General features: G+C 41.0%; 2 protein-coding genes across 3 annotated transcripts in view; both read right to left on the bottom strand.

Annotated features, from left to right (window-relative positions):
- Window positions 1-14: 14 nt before the first annotated feature.
- slc22a31 (solute carrier family 22 member 31) lies at window positions 15-13,957 on the bottom strand. Its single transcript, XM_035162488.2, has 9 exons — window positions 13,430-13,957; window positions 9,915-10,018; window positions 9,313-9,467; window positions 5,661-5,829; window positions 4,533-4,678; window positions 4,185-4,293; window positions 3,759-3,973; window positions 2,757-2,868; window positions 15-2,195 (listed from the first exon to the last, which is right to left on the bottom strand). Exons 1-9 carry the CDS (start codon window positions 13,853-13,855, stop codon window positions 1,751-1,753), a joined length of 1,881 nt encoding a protein of 626 aa, XP_035018379.1. The 5' UTR covers window positions 13,856-13,957; the 3' UTR covers window positions 15-1,750.
- Window positions 13,958-15,930: 1,973 nt separating this feature from the next.
- ankrd11 (ankyrin repeat domain 11) overlaps window positions 15,931-20,589 on the bottom strand; it is a 93,853-nt gene continuing 89,194 nt past the window's right edge. For both annotated transcript variants that reach the window (XM_035153530.2, XM_035153521.2), the window contains exon 14: window positions 15,931-20,495. In XM_035153530.2, the coding sequence (XP_035009421.2) occupies window positions 20,310-20,495 (186 nt within the window). In that variant the 3' untranslated portion in view covers window positions 15,931-20,309. The remainder of the gene's footprint in view (window positions 20,496-20,589) is intronic.

The following is a 20,589-nucleotide window of genomic DNA, read 5'->3' as shown; positions in this document are numbered from 1 at the left end:
ACACTGAAACGCTGCAGTTTCCATCGGGTTTGACAGCTTGTGTCTTGTCCGATTTTAATGGACTTCAACAGGTTTGATTCAGTTACAGTGTCACAGTTAAAACCAAACAGAAATGATCACGTCAAGTTGAAGTTGTTCAGGCCTGAGTCAAAGTGTCATCTGTATTCATGAAACATTTAAAAAGATGATCAGGACATGAAGTCAAAAACACACAACACCAGCATGTCCATATTTCTAGGAGAAGTGCTCTACCTAGTGGTTTGAGAGGGTAATGCACCTGAGAGATAAGCGTGTCACTGCAGATTTACACCTTTTAAATTTAATTTCTAGATAAGTTGCTCCACTTTTGGCTTGAAAATATTAACATGATTTCGATCTGTGAACTGATGGCACGAGAGTTGAAACATAAAAAATGTGACATTGCTTAAATCCTACGGTTTTCACATCAAAATCATATTTTAGACAAATAAACATAAGATTGATGATTAAAAAATGTAAAATCAGTTTTTAACTATATGAATTTAAGTTCATACAAATGTTTGCACACTGAAGGTGAATTATTGTAAAAAATATCACAGTAACATCTCCTTTCTGTTTTTTTCTTGTAGCGCACGCACGCACGCACACTTTTTACAAAGAAAACTATTATAAAATAGCACCTTTAAAAAAACTGTTTTGTATGTGTTTTTCATTTTTCACACAGATCATCACATTGTGTTCAATACTTAAAAGTGAAAAACTCTGATTATCAGAGCTCGTTAGTGGCTTCACCATTAAAATGCTAAGGAATAAAGTAGGCCTGGACAATATGGAAAAATATTATATAATATCTTTATTGATAATGTCACATTCTTCTTTCTTTTCATTTAAATACAGATTTTTGCTCCTGAGTGAAGGTTGTGGTTTTAAACTCGTCTTTATGAGCAGAGAATAACAAACTTTACGAATCTGAGGTAGATGAATTCTGGGCTTTACCTCCTCACTGTGCTCGCACAACACACACAGAATATATGAATGTATTTATTGGATTTAAGTTTTATTCCTATTGATAATAATATTTTGATATTGTCTATCACAGGATAGTGATTTTCAGTGACCAGTGTATCATCTAGCATCCTCTTGTGGGCTTCCTGGGTAAACACAAGACTTCCACTACCACAGAATGAACCACTCTTGTGTGTCCTCTCAGCACGGAGACACTGCTGGTGAATCAGATGAACGGACTTAATGAAATGTGCATGAGTTGTTAAGAAATGGACAAAGGGCCGATGCTCACATGATCCCATGATGATTAACAGCAGCCACACAGTGGAGCGAGCTTCTCTGGGGAAACAAAAACAATTGGGTTTGAAAACCTCATAAAGCAGCTTGACCTCACCTGGACTTTCCAGAGGAGTGTTAAGCTTTTAAAAAAGGAGTCGACAGCACAAAGAGACACAACATGCACACTCACAGTTCAGCGGAGGCTTTTGTAGCCTCCAAAAAAAGCTGAATCCACAGGAGAAAATATCACCACACGGTAACGGCTTCAAGTGTAAAACACAACAGGAAGATACTGATATTTTGCTGAGAACAAACTTGGAGTTATCGCTCTAAAGTTCAAAGAATCCAAGTTGTGGCCAGTTCTACTGCTGAGTTAGGAGCATCCAGTGCCTGAGACAATAATTCACTAAAGGATGAAGGTAAAACCATCAGAGGTATGAAGGAGGAGGGATAATCCACGTTTTCACAGAGGAGGATGAGGAGGTTTTTAAGATACATCTGCCCTCTGTGTCTCATTGTCTTGTCCCTCTGTTTCACTTCTCGACAGCAGAGGGGATTGAGCTGGTACAGAAATCCGATAAGGCAAATTCTCTTTAGTCAACATCTTCCTGGTGGCTGAAACCAAGCGGGAATAGTTGTCTTGGTTGTAGGACGACGGAGGGGGCCGGGTGCACAGCAGAGGCAGGTTGTCCCGGTCGGGCCGGGACAGAAAGAGCGCAGGTCGCCGCTGGTTCTCGCCCTCCTTCAGGGAGTCAGGGAGCGGCTTGCGTTTGCTTTCAGGAAGCAGCATAATGGAGAGGACGGAGAGGACGGCGAAGGAGGCAAAGATGACATGGTGGAGGAAGTAGCCGCTGTTGTTCTGAAGCTCCATCAGGGACGAGGCGGCCATGCCGACACAACCTGCTGCCAGAACCAGGCCGAGGCATCCACCTCTGACGGAGGGAAAAGAAAAACAGTCAGAGGAAGAAGGCATTGAGGTGTAAGGGTCAGACAATACTACATGTTTTCTGTGTTCAGCACTCCGACCCAAGTGAAGACGTAAACGTGAAAATCTGTTATCTGTACCATTTATCGTTTGAGGGTCCCAGCTGATTTGGGGGTTCACCATTGTATCACAGGGCCCAACAAACAGAGACAAACATCCATTCACACCAAGCACAGTTTAGAGTTTCCTATTGATCTGATCTCAATCTGCATGTTTTTGGACAGATCAAGGAAGAAACTGGAGAAAACCCACGCAAACACACTGAGAACATGCAAAGTCCACACAGGAAGTTGGGATTGTTTTTGAAAATGGGAGAGAAATATATTTCAATATTTTTAAAAAAGGCAAATTTTCTAAACCATAGGGATTGCTTCTTAGTGAGATTAATTCAATACTTGTTTTAAGTTTTAAACACTTTAGATGTTTAGATGCCATCGCGTGAAACCATCAGGGAGGAGTCCGAGTTTAGGGTTAGATGTGAATCACTACTGGATCAACTGACACTCACCGAATGACAGTGGGCATCACCTCACAGGCGAAGAACACACTGAGCATAGCGAGGGCCTGAGAGAACAGCAGGCCCACGACAGAGAGCACCAACACCAGGCCTCCACGCAGGTCTGACACAGAGAGGACAAACTGTCACCATCAACACAGACGATCAATCAGCAGCACTGTGCGGTGGATTGGTTTCTTCACTGATTAGATCAGCATGGCGTACACATTGGATTTTCAATAGCATGAAGGGAGGATATGGATTATATATATATATATATATATATATATATCTATATATATATATATATATATATATATATATATATATATATATATATATATATATATATATATATATATATATATCAAGTGACTCCATGTTGGGTCCTGACCCCGAGAATGAGAAACTGATTTGTAGAGTTAGTTCAAATATATATTTATATACATAGACACACAAACTATACATACTTTACATATGTATATTCTTTATATTTATATACTTAATTTTACTGTGCTTATATAGTATAATAATTATAATTGTACAGAATTAGCAGATATGTAGGATGTATACTGTATTTGTGTATATTTATAAAAAAATAAGGAAATCTGAAATATATATATAGACTAACATAAATACTGTATATACACAGGTATAGTATATAATACGAAATGAATACAAACATTCTATGTTTATAAAGTATACATTATTTCACAATAAGTGGCATACAACTAATGTATATAATAATAGTAAAGTACGTGTGGTATGTGAGTACAAGCGAGATGTAACCTGAGGTGAAGAAAATAATGCAATTAAAGGTGAGTATTTGTGGTGTTTTGACATGAAACTGTTTCATTATAATATTATGCATGTAATGTATGTCACCTATTTAAAAAAATCTCTGTATTATATTTCCATAATATGATTTAATAACTGCTTCGTGTTGTGTTCTTTAACGGCCTGAGAACAACTGTTGAAGTAGAATATTATTATGAAGCTCGAGATGTGACTTACACTGAGTGAGGGCCAGCAGCAGCAGTGACGACAGCCCAGTGATGATAGCAGAGAGCAGGAGAATACCACGACGACCGAAGCGATTGACGGACAAACAGATGAAGATGCAGGCCAGCGCTCCGGTGATGACTCGGAGAAAGTAGCTGAAGTAGAAGTTGGTGGAGTAACGGTGCAGGTTTCTGGTGAAACAGTACTGAATGCCTGTTCCAATAAACCTGGAGGAGAGAAACCAGGGAGTGAAACCTCAGAAACAAGCCACTGGATCTGCTTTAAACACATCGTGTACATCGAGGCTTAAAAATCATTCTTTAAAAATCGTACTGTTCACCTTCTTCGTCATCTCACTTGCCTTTAAAGGGACATTTCAGTTGGGAAATCAGTGAAATGAGAAAGATTGTAACTGGATTCACATGATGAAAAACTCACAGAGTGAAGCTGAGGATGAGGCAGTTCTTCCAGATCACACGAGACCCACGCAGCTCCAGAACTGAGTGGTAGCTCGGTCGACACTCTTCTACATATGTTGAATCTATCTCTGCGAACAGAGGAAGGGGATTGAAAACAAGAATTCAACAATTTTACAAATCTTATCTTGCTTTTGAGTTTTCTGTCAATGTAGGAGAAAAACCCTTATGTGTTTGGCAGTTTGGCTCTGTATAAAATTATGTCTAGATAAAGCTTGTTTTCTTGCAAGTTTATGAAACATTTTGGATGTTTCAATAAAATGTGTGTGCGTGCATTTGTGTGCGTACACAAAGGTGTGAGTGAAAGTACCTGACAGGAGAGTTTCACCGGGGTAGATGTCATCTTGCAGACAAAGACCATTTCTGGTGGAGAATTCCTGGAGGCTCCTCTTCAGCTGAGGGATCTGAGCGGTGGCCAGCAGCCAGCGAGGAGACTCAGGAAACACGGACTCACAGCTGAGCAAAACAAATCCGGTTGTCAGAGCTCAAACACTCTGTAACATCGACAAACATCCTTTTTTATATCCACATCCAGCCATTATCTACCTGATCTACCTGACCAGAGGAGACACGAGGAGAACATGCAAAAATGCACACAAAGAACCAGGATTCGAACAAAGAACTTCCTCACTATGAGGCCACAGTGCTAACCGCTGCACCTGCATGACACCCTGATACAGAACAAGGGTCAGGCTCTACAAGCTCCTCATGCAAAGTTAGGATTAGATAAGAATCATTATTATATCCAAATGTCAAATAAACGGATGCTGCAAGACACTCACTTCCTGAAGCGTTTCAAGAGACTTAAGGGCCGGAGGTTAAATGGATTGTTCCAGTCAAACCCAACACGGTGCAAACTGAGCATACACGTAAATAATAGTGAAGTGAATACACCCACCACCGTCCCAGGCACATCAGACACACACATTTAGAGTTAGTCCTCTACATGGGGCCTCATTAGTGGGTGAGCGACATATCGTTGCAGTCTCCTCTACATGAGCCATCACAGAATTAAAGGAGGTTTTATCATTAATATTGTCGCTGACGAGGAAAAATGTAATCAGCCATTATTTGGGGCCCAGTCATTTGACTGCTTTACTGTTGTGTTATCGCCCCTGCTCACTCCTCTGAAGACTGAGGGTCTCCTGCTCATTCATAATACCTGAGAATGTGTGTGTGTGTGTGTGTGTGTAACTGCTTTCGTTCAATACCTGAAACCATGACAACACTATCAGAGGGTTTTGTTTATTCAAACCTTCAGGTGTGGCTGCTAGAAGCAAACTGCAGACATGTCAAACACACACTAACACATTATGTCACAATGTGACAACGGTGTCGAGCACCACTGTAACCAACATCCCTTAATGCACCACCAAATACGCACATGGTGAGGTGTGTGTCTGTGTATTTGGTGTGTAAATACTGCCGCCTGACTCACCACCAATAGGAAAGCAGCAGGAGCAGAGGCAGCGTGATCACAGCCTGCAAAATGGGCCAATCGCGGCACAATACAGCGAGACCCGGCAACAGCAGCTCTGCGAACACGGCAAAGAAGCCGCTGACCATGGCAACCATGAGACGGTGAGGAGGATCACACAGCTCCAGCCCTGAGAGAGAGGAGAGACACAAACGTCAAAAAGGGGAAAAACAGAAACACTAATTCCTTTTGTCCGAAACCAAACCACTTCCTGTCAAAACTCGAAACCTTACACACACACACACACACAACTACTGGATGTTATTGATGTGTTTTTATTCAAATGTCTTGTCAGGACAGGTGTGTGGTTTGTATAACTACATCTATTTCAAAATATTTGCCCACTAGCTAATCTTTAACAGCACAGATTAGCCAAGAATATTCAATGTTAGGATCATAGACTGTTTATAAAGATGGACAGATTGGTTGTCCCCTGGTGGCTGGCTGCAGTATAGGCCATCAACACCACCACCTCTATGTTAGTGAATGAGACATCGACCGAGGAAATGTCAAATAAATTCTTCTCAAAGATGGTTTCTGTCTTTTTAGGTAGTTCTTATCTAGGTTCTAATTTGTTTCTGAAAAATAATGTAATGTTCTTATTCCGAGCTAAATGTATTATGTTGACAGTATAATATACATTTACAGTAAACCTCATTTGCTTTTGTAGATTTGTGGAAGAAAAGTGCTGTGTCTCCTCGATGAGAACCGTACTAAACTCAGTTATGCAACAGAGGACAATCAAACCTCCTCTAGTGTCGAGTCTGCTGGTTTAAAGCAAGAATCTGCACGCTATCTGAAAATAAACACTAATGCAAGGTTCAGCAAGCAAGGAGATAACAAACTCCACACTCAGGTACTGACGTAAACTTGTTTGCTAGTGTGTCCAGTTTCTCCTGAACTTTAACCTCCTTCCCTCCACAGCTGCGATTCGGTTTCCAGCTCCTCTCGGTTGAGAAGGAAAACGAGGAGCTCACTTCCTGCTCACTTCCTGCTCACTTCCTCGCCTTCAGCTCTGTCCTGCTATTGTTTGCTCCTCTCTGTGGACGAGATGTGCTTGGAAGGACATCACTGAGGAAAAATAAATCTCTCAAGGCCTGACCTAAAAAACAGAACCTGGACTCAATCTTGCTCTGACCTTGCAGGAATGTGGGAGTATGGTCTCATTTGATTAAAAGCTGAAAACGTGTGTTTCGGATGGGACACTCCATTACCCAGTGTCACCCGCTCCCACGCAGGAATGTGTGCTGTTCACGTAACTACATTCCCATGCTGCTTCACTCTGGAGATAGTTCTAGAAATAACAACAACAAGCAGGGTGGTAGGGAGACACTGTGTTTCCTCTACCAGTCAGAGACGTCTCGTCACAGACAGAGTCAGAGACGTCGGCACGGAGCTAAAGATTCGTCACAGAGACGCTGAAACCCTGTAAGATGACAGCTGAGACGCACAAGTAAAGACAAACCCCAACCAGCTGCCGGCTGTCAGTCACGGCTCAGCACGACACACACACAAACAGTGATTCAGTCATAGACACACACAGTGATTCAGTCATAGACACACACACACACAGTCAGTCATACACACACCTGGGAAAAACAGTGATCCAAGTCTGTATCTTATCTACTCTGACACGTAGCCGATGGCAACAGACGACTTAGTTCGATTTATTCTGTGACCACAGTAGAAATACGACACTGCAGATGTATGGGTTCAATAACCAGAGCAGTTTCAGTCGACACACACGTCTTTCCAGACTCATATGAGGTCACTGTGACCTTTGACCTTTGACCTCTATGCACTGCTTTGTGGGGGGAAAAGGTTTATTCTTCAGTAGATCCAAAGATTCTGTTGTAAAAAAACTATTTCTGCTACAGTGTGACCAGAGATCAAAACTGCTTTTAATAACAGATTTTCAAAATAAAGAGAGTTGTACAAATGTTTTGATCCAACAATTATTTCCTTTCATTTTCCTGTGATGAGAAAAGCCCCTGTGGTCACATGTTTGGCTGTCGGTTGGTGTGTTTGAGCCTCGGCTATTTCCTCCAAGTTTAATGCAATTTAAATCACATTCAGACTCAATGTGGGACGAGGGGTTAAAACACTTAAGATTAAATGATAATTGTATTTTTTTATCTTTTCTTTAACGTTATACTTGTACGATTGATGGCCAACATGTATTTTTTAATTACAGTATATTATGCTGTACTACTATTGCACTTCTGTCCGTCCTGGGAGAGGGATCCTCACATGGGACTCTCTCTGAGGTTTCTAAGTTTCTTGATGCAGCACCTTGTTAAGCCCTATGAGACAATGTGAATATAGGCTATACAAGTAAAATTGGATTGATTGATTGATTAATTGATTGAAAATGCAGATATGCCATTTTTAAGATTATCCTCAGAGCTTTTCATTCACATGTTTTGTCGAAACATTAATATGATAATCTGATCATTTATCTGACTCGTGGGTCTGATCAGGGTAATTAAATTGTTCCTCATGCAAACAGAGTTAAAATACTGTTAAATTTTATATAAAACCCTTTTTAGAAGAATAAAAGAGTTTTTTGTTAAGTTTTATTAAAAGCTTAATTAGCCCAAAGCAGACGAGAAGTATTCAGAGAGAAACCGTTACAGTCTCCTGTCGTATGGAATCAACAGAAGGTAAAACTATCCAGCCCTCATTGTTAAATCATTATATATATCAAACTGTCTTTCTTGACTTTCACAAATAAAAAAATCAGACTTCAGTTGTTTGTGTTTCGTGAAATAAAGATAAGACGGTAAAATAAGATAAGATAAGATAATCCTGTATTAGTCCCACAGTGGAAAGAGGGCAGTCAGGAATAAAACATCAGAAGATAAGCAGGTTTTTCTAACTTGCTTCTGTACAGTGCACAGTGAGACTTTTCTTATCTCGGACTGATTAGATAACTCAGTTAGTTAAAAGGTAGTTTGACGACACTTTTACATCACAAGCTGTCGGATGTGTAGCTGTTTCCATCAAACTCAATAAGTTACATTTTATTCTACACTGGGAATCACAAGGGAGGAATTTACAATATTAACATTTACATAACTTTAGACCTCCCAGCAAGAGAAAACATATATTATGTATAATCGCTCTCAAACACACGATGGCTGCAGCTAAATCCTAAAAAGAGAACTCACTATATAATCTGGACAGTATACAAATAAATTCTGCTCTGTTTTTATTTATGTTTTAATGAGATAATGATACTGAAAATAGAATTGTCTTCCGTTGAGAAAAAACGCTCAGTTTTGATTAAAGACGATTCTTTTTCCACATGAAAACAGACAAAAATCTTGCTAATTCCAAAAGTTATTTTCAGTGACATTTACTTTTAGATCATTCGTCTAAATTCAAATCCCAGTGACAAATGCTATTAAAATAGAGAATAACATGACATCTGCATAAACCCGGTGCCAGCGTGTGACTCGCACTGGAGTGCAGGAATCCTGAAGTGCTCTCTAAAGTAAACACAGAAGTGAGTGGAGGTTGTTTGTTTTTTCCAACCACCCCAGAGAAGTCGATTACGTAATGAAGCCGCAGCAAGCTCAGCCTCAGCGGAATGTGTGAGCAGGATACTCACTGGCGATGTACGAGGACACGAGCACCCCGGCGAGCATGGCGCCTTGAGCGAGACGCAGCAGCAGAAACACCACAGCACTGCTGGACAAACACACGGCGACCCCCAGCAGACTGGACAGAACGATGGAGAGGAGGAAACCTCGACGACGACCCAACCTGCAAACACACATCATTGGGACATTGTTAATTCACAATGGTGTTTTCCTCAATAACTTTGTGTTTCGTTTAAGTTATCTTCAGACATGAACTGAAGATAACTGAAGGAAAATGTCTGGAAAATTGAATCCGGACATTTTCCATAGTTTTCCTTTCACATATGAAGAATTGTCTGAATGAGACACAGCAGGAAATTGTCTGGAACGTTTGGGTGAAGGGTGGCACCCCCCCCTGTAGAGCATGCAGGAGTCATCAGCTGCAGAAATCTGATGTTTTCATGTTCAGTTCATGTCCGAGAGTAGCCGTAGTTTAGTTGTGTCAATTTTTTCAAAGTTGGTTCATTGATATAAAATAAAATAAAATATTCACATGTTAATGTTAGTGTATTTTTTATTTATTGAATATTGAACACCTTGGTGTTCAACATAAAACATGATCATTACTTACCAGTCACATAATGTACCGATGAAGATGTATCCCAGAATCCACCCTGTCATGAAACAGATGTGCTGCAAAGGGATTTTCCAGTAGTCGCTGCAAACCAGGTTCCACTGCAGAGGACGACAAACATAAAATAAAAATTGTAACTTAAATTTCACTAAAAACAGACGGTGCTGCCATTTCCTTTAGTTGTTTACAAGGAAACAAACTTCTGTTTATTTCGTTGGCTTTAGATACAAAATGTAAAGAAGGGATCTGTAGTTTTTTGTTCCAACTGATGAAACCTTCTTTTCAAAATTCAAATTCACTTCTGCATCTGCAGAAAATTGACCTGCTGCCATCACAACATGAAGTCAGATAAGCAGCAGAAATTTGATGGATGGAAAAAGAAATATCAGGCTTTGAGATTTGAGACTGAGCTGCCAAACATTATCCACGGTTGTTTCTAAGTTTTCCTCTGGATTTGAATGTCACAAACAATGAATGAGAATTTACTATTTCCCAGCAGCTGACACTCAGAATCTGACATGTTTTTTTCCATTTCTTTCATATTTCATCTCATTACCGTTGGATGACCGATCAGCTTCAAGCCTCAGTAAGTTAATTGGCATCAGCTGAATCAAACTAATGACTTGTAATGTGATTTGAAAATCGACGACAATATAGGACATTTGTAATATGTAAAAATATGAAAAACGCAGATACACAATTCAAATGTGTGATGTCAGACAGTTTTATATAAGGGACATGAACACACCGTCACCAACATGCTGCATTCATGGTAATCTGACGACACAGAATGCAGAGAACAGCAGGCGAGTCACACACAGTGACTTGTGTGAGGAAGCAGGAATGTAGCTCATGTTCTTTTCTAATTGAGTTAAATGTCTGCTGACTGTTATTACATTAGAACAAAGTGGAGCTCAAAGTAGAGGCTGTCAGTGCCAGCTGATCTACACCTGGTTAGTGGCCGCCTGCAGGAAACTTCTCCACTTTTCTCCTCCTCTGGTCTCTGCTCTCTTTGATATAAATGTGGTGCAGAAAATCATAAACACCAGACAGGGTGAAGTAGAACCATCCCTCATTCCAACACAACACAAACCTCCACATCTCAGAGACACAAAGTGAACTGTCATGAAGATACATCCTCTTATCTTAGCTTATAAATGCTATAGGATTTATTGCAGATTTCTTGTATTACACTCCATTAGCTTTAGGTAAGTGTAACTAATAAACAGCTGATGTTTATAATAAGCATTTTGTTAATACAGGGTTTTGTATACAAAAACTTTAGTCGGTCTGACGAGCATACAAATCAGGTTTAGTGTGTTTCCTGAAGTGAACCTGAGGCTCTTTATTTCACAGCTACAAAGGACAAATACTTGCTGAGCGAGCTGCTGCTGAACTCGTCCCAAACACTGTGAAACTTCAGTCATGTATCTAGTCTGAAAAACATGACAGCATGTGCTAATGCAAGAGACTTCAGCAATGTGGAGGAGTGGTCTCAGGCAGAATCTGACCAACATCCATTCTGTAAACAGTCGCCTCGGACATCCAGTTCAATAAACAAGTCCGTCTCACAGCAAACAACACCGGTATGAGTTGATACCACAGGACGACACTCTGAGGTGTTTCTGCATTAGATCGCTCTGTGTGTTTTTAATGTGATGAGCTCTCATGTCATTTATTAAAGTTTTCCTTTCCTGAAGTTTTCCTTTGGCCTGTTGAGGGACATCATGTTCAGAGGAAGCCATTGTCAGTGAAGGACGTGTTGATTCAGGAAGGAACATCGAGGCCTCAGACTTCCCAGCGCCACAGCTCGTCGCTGGGGGGAAAAGGAGGAAAGGGTCTCCCCGCTGCTGGATGTTTATTTCCTTGGAACCACAACACACTGAAGATAATCTGAGGAAAAGCTGAGGGGCAATTACCCATAATGACTCTGGTTCGGAGACTGCATCAAACCCCCCTGTGGTTTTATGATGTACGTTACCTCACACTGCACAGAAACAGATGTGGTGCTCGTGTGAGGTGTTTGGGTGACGACACCTTGAGACAGAGTTTTTGTGAGAACCTGTTATCAGTATTTGCAGACTGGGGTGGATCAGTGAGGAGCACGAGACCAGTGAAAAGATAAACACGTTTCTGCTGCTTATTTACACATGTTGCACAATGCGACACAACCACAATGAAACATGATGTTCAGGCTCTGATTCTTACCTCTGTCATGAGGGTTATGTTTTCACCCCCGTCTGTTTATGTTTGTTTGTAAACAGGATAACACAAAAACGACTAAACTGATTTCCATGAAACTGGGGAGAAGGATGGGGGAGAATTGGATAGAATCCATTATATTTTGGAGCAGATCCGATTCAGAGGATGGTTCCAGGTGTTTATCACCGTCTTTAACATTGCAAGATTTTGACATTTGTGCATCTCAGAGAATGATTCCCGGATCTTGATGAAAAAAATCAGCAACATTTAGGGACCTGATATTTATGAGTGACTGAAATTTGTTGCAGCCTGATTAAATTCAATGTGACTGTTGGGCCTCGGTGGAAGTACGAGCTCTACCCAGTGTCATCCTAGTTTGTTGGTTGGTTGGTTTTGGATGTTTGTTTAATAGATTACAAGCAGAGTTACACAAAAACTACATGTCGGATTATCATGAAACCTGGTGGAGGGACGTGGTATAGGTCAGGAGAGAGCCTGTTCAATTTAGGTGCGGCTCAAGATCAGGTGGCAGATGTTTGTAATAATAATAATAATAATAATAATAATAATAATGGCTTTATTTGTGTAGCACTTATCTAAACAAGGTTACAAAGTGCCTCACAAAATACATGGCAATAAAAACAGATGTAGTAAGCAGATGTTAGGGACATATTCAATTCAATTTTAAGGTCAGGATCTTAACATTTGCCTTGATTTCTCAGAGAATAATTCATGGATTTTGATGATAAAAAACAGGCACATTTAGAGAACTCATTTCTATGAGTGTGTGGAGTTTGGTGCAGCTTGACTGAATGTAAGGAGACCTCGGTGGAGGTCTGAGCTCTGAGTTCTAGTAGGAGTGTTGAGTTAAAACCCTACAACACTTCTTTTTGTCTTTTCACACACTCCACCATCACTTTTTAATCCTAAAGTAGATCATATGTGACCCAGAGCCCGACCACAGATGAGTGAGAGTTAGATCTGTTTGAACAGCTCAACCTGAGCAAATATTGACAGGAAGCTGTGAACAGCCATCTTCCACACCACACTGATAAAAGCCTGAGTGAGGAAACTGTTCAGCAGCAAGATGTTGGTGCAGGGCCAGAACACATCAGCAACTTTTAGTGACTCAGGGAAACTTTTATAGAAGAGTGAATGAATCAAGAAAAATCTACAAATCCAGCGGAACCTCACTGCAGCTACACAACTTTGGATGAATGAACCTTCTCATCCATTTCATGCCCTGATCTAGGAGGTCCACATCTGATCCACAGACCTGACGATGACCTGCGGGGTGCTCGGTCCCTTACCTCGGTGACAAAGTTGCTCTGGAGCCCCGCTGAGCTGCTGTACTCCCACCCCTGCGTGCAGGACACCCTCTCCCTGGGCACGGTGTCGGCGAGCTCCGACGTGTTGGCCGGGTACTTGAAGAGCTCACAGTGGCTGAGGCCGGAGCCGTTCACCCAGGGGATGGTGAGGTTGAAGTAGCGCTGTCTGGAGAAGTTGCTGAGGAGGAAGGTGGAGGGCAGCAGCTGCGGGTCCGGCTTGCAGTGGTACGAGTCCGGGAGCAGGGTGAAGAAGACGTCGCTGAAGAGGTTCAGCATGACCGCGAGGTTGGGGAACCAGCTGAACACGACCACGACGCGGTTGTAGCGTCCGTAGCCGCCGGTGTAAGGGAAGAGCTGCGTCTCGTAATCCATGAGGAGGCGAGCGGAGGAGCATGTGTCCGTGGCCATGGCGCAGTGAGGGCGCACAGTCCGGAGAGAGGAGGCGCAGCGGCAGGTAACACATGGAGGAGGAGGAGGAGGAGGAGGGGACAGGGTTGAGGGATGAACCCGTGACGTGAATCACTTCTGAACATCCCCTCGTTACAAACTTAATTTACTGAGTCACTAAAATGAACACGGTGAGTTCACAGGGCTGAGAAACACACAACAAAAGTAGTTAGACCTTTTTGGCCATTACATTTAAGATGTTATGTTATGTTATTTGTAGTCTTTAAATTTAGATTCTGTTTTAAAACATTTGCTGTTTTTAAGGGAAATTGTTTTATTTTGCTTATTGTCTGTGATGTTTTGTTATTTTTGAAGTTATAAGTGGTTTAATTGTAAACAAATAAAAAAAGTAATGAAGAAACAAAATTTCGGGGTGGAGCCACAGTAGCGAGGTCCCACCCATAAACGAGCTTAGCGAATCGTGAGTCAGTCTCACAACGTTTCACCCTGTTTTTAAAGAATCAAATAACCATTTAAAACCAAACTTACTGAAAAAAATGAACAACAAACATCCGTGTGAGAAGAACTACATAAAATGACAGAATCCATGTTTGAGGAAATTTTATGTAATGTGTACTTTGAGTTTTTAGTTTGGTTCATGTCCCATTCACTAACATTGAGGATGCCGGTTTTATGACCTGTACTGCAACCAGCCACCAGGTGGCAATAAAGATGCTTTGGTTTCACTTTTCAAAGCGGTCATGTCAGACATCCATCTTTAATGTACCTGTTGCTGTTCAAATCTGAAGCAGCTGGAGGCAGAGGTGGTTTGGTCAAACACTGTATCCTAAATTTCCCATCGTGCAATTCAAGAAACTGTTTTCTTTTGTCTCTCTTTTACTCAAGTAGTGGGGATTCAGGTGGGTTTTATTGTCGTCAGTTGGATGCAGATCTCAGTGACGTGTGCAGAGCTTGAGGAGTTTGGCTTCATGTGCAGTTTTCACTTGATCTGTGGATCCGTTTGGGACTTGTGGATTCAGTGCTGTGAATTTACATCTGCGTGTTTTCCACTTCAGCAGGTGACTTGTATTCGTGTCATTGGACTCAGATGTGAAACCTCGAATTACACTAAAAAGAAGTTGTAATGATCAGGGACAGTAAATATAACATGTGACAAAGAACTGGTTTGTTTTTGTGAGGATGACATCACATACAAAAGGTGACTCACAGCAAACAGCTGTTTCTACCCCATGAGTCACAGACTGAATATACAGATATGGACGACATGACAGCTCCCCGAAAGTGAAGCCAAAGCGTCTAGATCGCCACCTGGTGGCTGGCTGCAGAATCGATGATAAACCCTGCCTCCTCCAAGTTAATAGATGGGACGTGGACAAAACCAAAAAGTACACGTCAAATTAACTTTTCTCAAAGATGGTTCCTGTCACTTTAGGTAGTTCTTATCTCGCTGATTTATGTTCAAATGTAAAAATTTAAATAATTTAGTTATTTGATGCTATAAAAACAGGGTGAAACATCATGATTGACAGCTGAGACTGACTTATGATTGGTGGAGCATATCCAGCCTATGGATTCATTTATTGAAAGTGGGAGGAAGTGGAGACGCTTCGTCCATCTTTGTTTACAGTCTATGGGTAAAAGCCATGAATGTGTTAGTAATATGTTTGGTGAAAGGATTCCACCACAGAAATAAAACAATATTGTTTGTTGATAACTTCATGCTATTAAATCTGATTTCAGTCAGAAGGACGACCTCATGGACCACATCCAGCAGAGAAGGAATTTCAAACATTCACACAGAGACATGGTCTTCATTCTCAATCTTCAGCTTCTTGACATCAGACATGTTTCCTCTTCCTGCTCTCTATAGAAACGTGTCTCTGGGACATTATATACAGATCGATGTTATAGCTAAATGTGTATCTACTCTTAACAAGTATATTCTTAAATGTATAGATTTTTCTTAGGAGTGGATATTCTGAGTGCGTCAGAAATGATCAGTGGCAGCATTGATGAAGCTTTCGTACCGTACGGCTCATGACAAACACAAAAATCAAAAAGCAGAGGGCAGCTGGTAATATTTCAAAATTTTATTAACGAACATAATCTCTGAGGAACAACAGCAGTTCTTGCGCTCTCTGTACATGCAACTGTAGAAAATAACAATTTAGAATTTTTACTTTTTAGTTTTAGTCTTTTTTTTGCCATCCATCCTCATTTTCAGGTTCTCTCGTTTTAATTTTTTTTGTCTTTTCTTTTTCTTAAACTCTTCTTTTTTGCAGGAAATCAACAACAGCTAGAGGTGAAAGTACTGGATTTCTGTTACAGCACTGACGATAGCATCAACAACCCCCCGCCCCCCTCATTACACCCTTCCCGCCCTCCCCCTTAGCTGCTCCAACAATATGTACACAAATAAACTACATTGTACAAATAAAAAAATGTTACATTGTTACATCATAATCACCTGCAGCGAGCGCACGCAGCCCGTTGCTGTTAGAACCCCACATTCTACGCAATTTTTCAGACTAGTACAAAGAGGAGGGTGCAAAACGTCCTGGGAGGTTTTATTTACAGAGCTATGTACAGTATGTCTCTTTCACGCATTACAAGGAGGAAAATTTACACAGCGGAGACCAACTTCAACTCAAAACATACCACAGGTGTCAGAAAAAACAAAAAGATAATAAATAGGTTATTTCTCACCATTTAAAGAGTAGTTCTCCATGCTTTTTATTAGTCATTTTCCATTCTAAAAAAGGAACAAAGAAACAGCTACAGTCTGGGTTTTAATTAAAAAAAAGAAAACAAAAGAAAACTAGAAAAAAAAGGCTTGAAATCGTGATTTTATATAATGAAAAAATAGCAAATATGTATATTTACGTCCAGTAAGAATAAAAAACAACAAATAACAAATCTAAAATAAACATTATGAGTGAATGTAAGGAGAGTAGAGGTAATATGTTGTTGACTGAGGTGGTGTCAGGCTAGCATCTGTATCACCACGGCCAAGTGCTCTACTGTGCATCTGAGGACTGACGTGTGTTTTATGTCTTTTCTTTCAATTTGATCCAGAACTCTATCTTTTTGTCAGTTGAATATTCACACTGGAGAATCGACGCGGTGGGAAGTGTTTTTACTCAATTGCTCTGCGTGACGCTGTACCGCAGACCGGGGGGGTTAGAAATGGCATATCACTTATATGTCAACCATCACTATTTCAAGCCTTTGTGGTTCAAATAAACGACTCATTACAGAAGTAAAAAACAAAAACAAAGGCGGGGCTCAAACCGTTAAAAAGGTGACGCAGGAAACGGAAACACACTTGATGTCTTGTAAACAATAGTGAGAGGGTGTTGTCGGTCGGGGCATAGTAACGGTATACATTCTGCTCGATAAGCAATGTGATTGACATGCCACTGGTGTTTATGTCTGAATTAGAAAGAGAAAAAAAAAAACCTAAGATAAACACAACAACATTCAAAACTACAAACACTGAGCTAAACAAAACCCACAAGGATTTTGTGAACAAAAGACACCCATTACCCCTCGTCCCAAAAAAACTGTAAGAAACCAACAACAAAATAAAAACTAAATCAAGACAAGCAAGGGTTTGAAACCAAATTTCTGGCTATATGAATCCAAGTGTTTGTGTGTGTGTGTGTGTGTGTGTGTGTGTGTTTAACAACCAGGATCTGTCAAAAACTATCCAGGACAATGCATCTAGCCACCTTGTCTGCACAGTGTAATAGCAACAACCATTGCACTAGCACTAGACATACCATACACAGCTATGTTGACTGACAGTGTGTAAATAACTTAAAGAGGTTCAGATAATATTGCCATCAGGATACGTGAGCAGCTCTCACACACGGACAGAACGTCGGCTGTGTGGCAGGTCGGGAAAGCTTTTCAAAACCAAGACCCACCAAATAAACAGAATCAATACAGGTTGTCACAAATCAACATTTCAATGGGATTTCAAATGGTCTGTTCAGCATTAGGCTATATCTTCCCCCTCCACTGTCTGTGTTGATGTCTGTTCACTATTTGGTTGAAGATCTACGTCTCATAACTGTTTTGCTTGGGCCCAACGCAAGACGCAAGATCCCAACGAATGCCCCTGACACATCAGAGTTATGTCAAGAATTAACCTAACATTTATAATCCCTGACAACGACAAAGCCAAACGCCTTTTAGATTAAGCACGGATAAAAAATGTGTTTGTTCTTGAGCCGATTATGATTTAACTGACGGCCAAACTAAGAGAATTAAACTCTCTATGGGTTCTAGTAAAATTTAAATATATTTAAAAACATAAAATATATTTAAAGGCCACAGGTCTCATGCAAAGCCAAATAGGGTTCTTGAATTTTCTGACACGCAGAGCCACTGGCGTTGGAACAGCACCATGGAAATAAGCTGGTCTCCAACACTGGCCATGGGGCAGACAGACCGACGAGGAACAGCGTGAAGTCGCTGTGGAATGAAAGCTTTCAAAAGCTGTTACAACTCTTCAGTCTTTATCGTGTGAAAAGCAGACGAGCTGGGAGAACAGAACATATAATGAAATGCTGAAAGACCTGCGTCTTGTTGGTTTCACACAATGTTTTGTGATCATTCGAAATGTTTTTTAGTCCAATTTTTGTAAAGTAAAAACAAGAAAAATGAAACCATACTAACATGAACACGATGGCATTGCTCGTAAATGACATCTCTCCAACTTTCACCCCACTGATATATATCTATGTGACTTTGCCCAACAATGAGTACATTTTTTTCACTGAAAAAGGCATTTTCTTGGTTTGAAAATTTTCAGATATAATTGTGTAGTAAAGCAATGAATAATAATCCTCTGTCTATTCTTTAAATAAATCCTCAACAGTTATTCTGCTACATCCGAGGGACTATATGGTGGTTGGCCTGTGGGAGGCTGGTTAAATCCACAAGTGTTTTCTGTCAGCTATTTGTGTTTTGTGGTGATCCGCGTCCAGGTGAGACTTCTTATCCGAGCCTGGACTGGATCTAGAGATGGGATCGTATGACTGTGCACTGGAGTCTTTCAAATACTGACAGAATCGTGTACACATTTTGGCCCATGGATATGAAGGGGGGGGAAAGTGCTGCCCAAAAGTGAACTGTACATAAAAAGATAATTTTTATTTCTTTTATGTTTTTTCTTTACACTTAACTGAGTGATATTACAGTACATAGGTTATTTACAACTGTGCAGTAATGTGTGGCAAAATAAATTATCTAGAAGGCAGCAAGAATACATTGGTTAACGAATATAAAAACTGTACATAATTTACGGAATACAACTTTTTTTCAGTTTTCTTTTGTTTTTTTCCATTAAACTAATATTGGCTCTGTAGTGTTTCAAGTCACTTCCTCAGAAGCAATGAAATGCCCAAGTAAAGAAATAGACAAAAACAATATTTCTCTCCTGCTAAACCACAATTTCTCAATAGTCTCTTTGAGTCTCAACATTCGTTATGTTTGTGTCTTCTGGTTGTCATGTGGTGTTTCTGCAGTCCACGGCGGTCTGATGTTTTTGTGTCGGAGCAAACACGGTGGCCGAGGAACACTCCGGTCTGTCCTCGGCGATCCATGCCTGTCCTCTTCTGTGTAGCCAGGCTGAGAGGCTGAAGGGTCAGTCTCTTCCCCTCAGACACTGGGCCCTGACGTGCACACACATCGCTAACCCTCTGCTATGTTACGACCTGCTGCAGGCTCTGTTGCGCTGCCGCTCAGCCAGAGTTGGTGCGGTGAACCGAAATGGCGTCTTCTAGGTGTACTATCTTATAAACCCAAAACATCAGCGTATGGTTCTAGCTTCCAGGTCCGTCCGTCCCAGATTTCTTGGGGTAGATCCACATTGAAGATCCACATAATGCACCGCAACTCTGTTGATAGACCAGCACTGACTCTGTCTGGTTCTCCTGGCCCACCAGGAGCCCCGGATCAACAGGGGAGGCTTCACCTTAGTCCTCCTTCACGACAGGCACCACACTGCTGAGATAACTCTTTGCAGATACCTCCCAGTGGTGGTGGGTCTATTGGAGCAGGGACTAAAAACAAATGCAGAAAAAATATCTCTGTCCCCGGTCTCACCGTAACCGAGCGCTGAGGAGCTGTGTCCTGATGTCAGAGCCTCAAAGCAAAAACTGTTTCTGCTTCTCGCACTCTGACCAAACGAAAGCGTAAAAACGTTTGAGGATGAAAGTGCAAGTTGTGTATTTTCTTTTTCCCCAGTAAAAACATGTTTCCTTCTTCGTGTAAGGGAATTGAGAGCAAGTTTTTCATCTTTACTTTTTCTATAGAATATAATTTTTTCTTGTCTAAAGTCCTCTGTCAAACTTGCTAGCCCTTTCCATTCGTTCTGTTCAACGAAGTCTCTTTGAGAAGAAGTGATTCAGACAAAGTTTGCGCTTGATCTGTGAGCACAGGTGTGTCATGCAGGCAGCAGGACAAAGTCGTCATTGACATCGACCATTGGCACGTAGAAGGACGGCACTTCGTTGACACAGAGGGACTTGTGTCCTGCTGGGTCCAGCTCTTGAACCTTCAACTGCCACTCCATCCTTTGCACTGCGTTGAGCGCTGCTGCCTCATGCTGTTGCCGCATCAACAAACACGTCTGGGGGAGGAGAAGCAAAGAATAAACATGCTTGGCACATACACAGGTTGTGGCATCAATGTCTGTAACTGAAGACATCCCAGCAAATTAAATC

This window comes from Hippoglossus stenolepis, chromosome 1 (assembly GCF_022539355.2).
Source record: "Hippoglossus stenolepis isolate QCI-W04-F060 chromosome 1, HSTE1.2, whole genome shotgun sequence".
Classification (NCBI taxonomy): domain Eukaryota; kingdom Metazoa; phylum Chordata; class Actinopteri; order Pleuronectiformes; family Pleuronectidae; genus Hippoglossus; species Hippoglossus stenolepis.
This window is presented reverse-complemented; position numbering and strand designations above follow the sequence as displayed.

Coding starts and splice junctions, on each gene's coding strand:
- slc22a31 (XM_035162488.2), bottom strand. CDS start 13,855: ATGGCCACGGACACATGCTCCTCCGCTCGCCTCCTCATGGATTACGAG. Junction 10,019..13,429: donor AGAGCAACTTTGTCACCGAG/GTAAGGGACCGA, acceptor CGTCCTCTGCAG/TGGAACCTGGTTTGCAGCGA. Junction 5,830..9,312: donor CGTGTCCTCGTACATCGCCA/GTGAGTATCCTG, acceptor CCTCTCTCTCAG/GGCTGGAGCTGTGTGATCCT.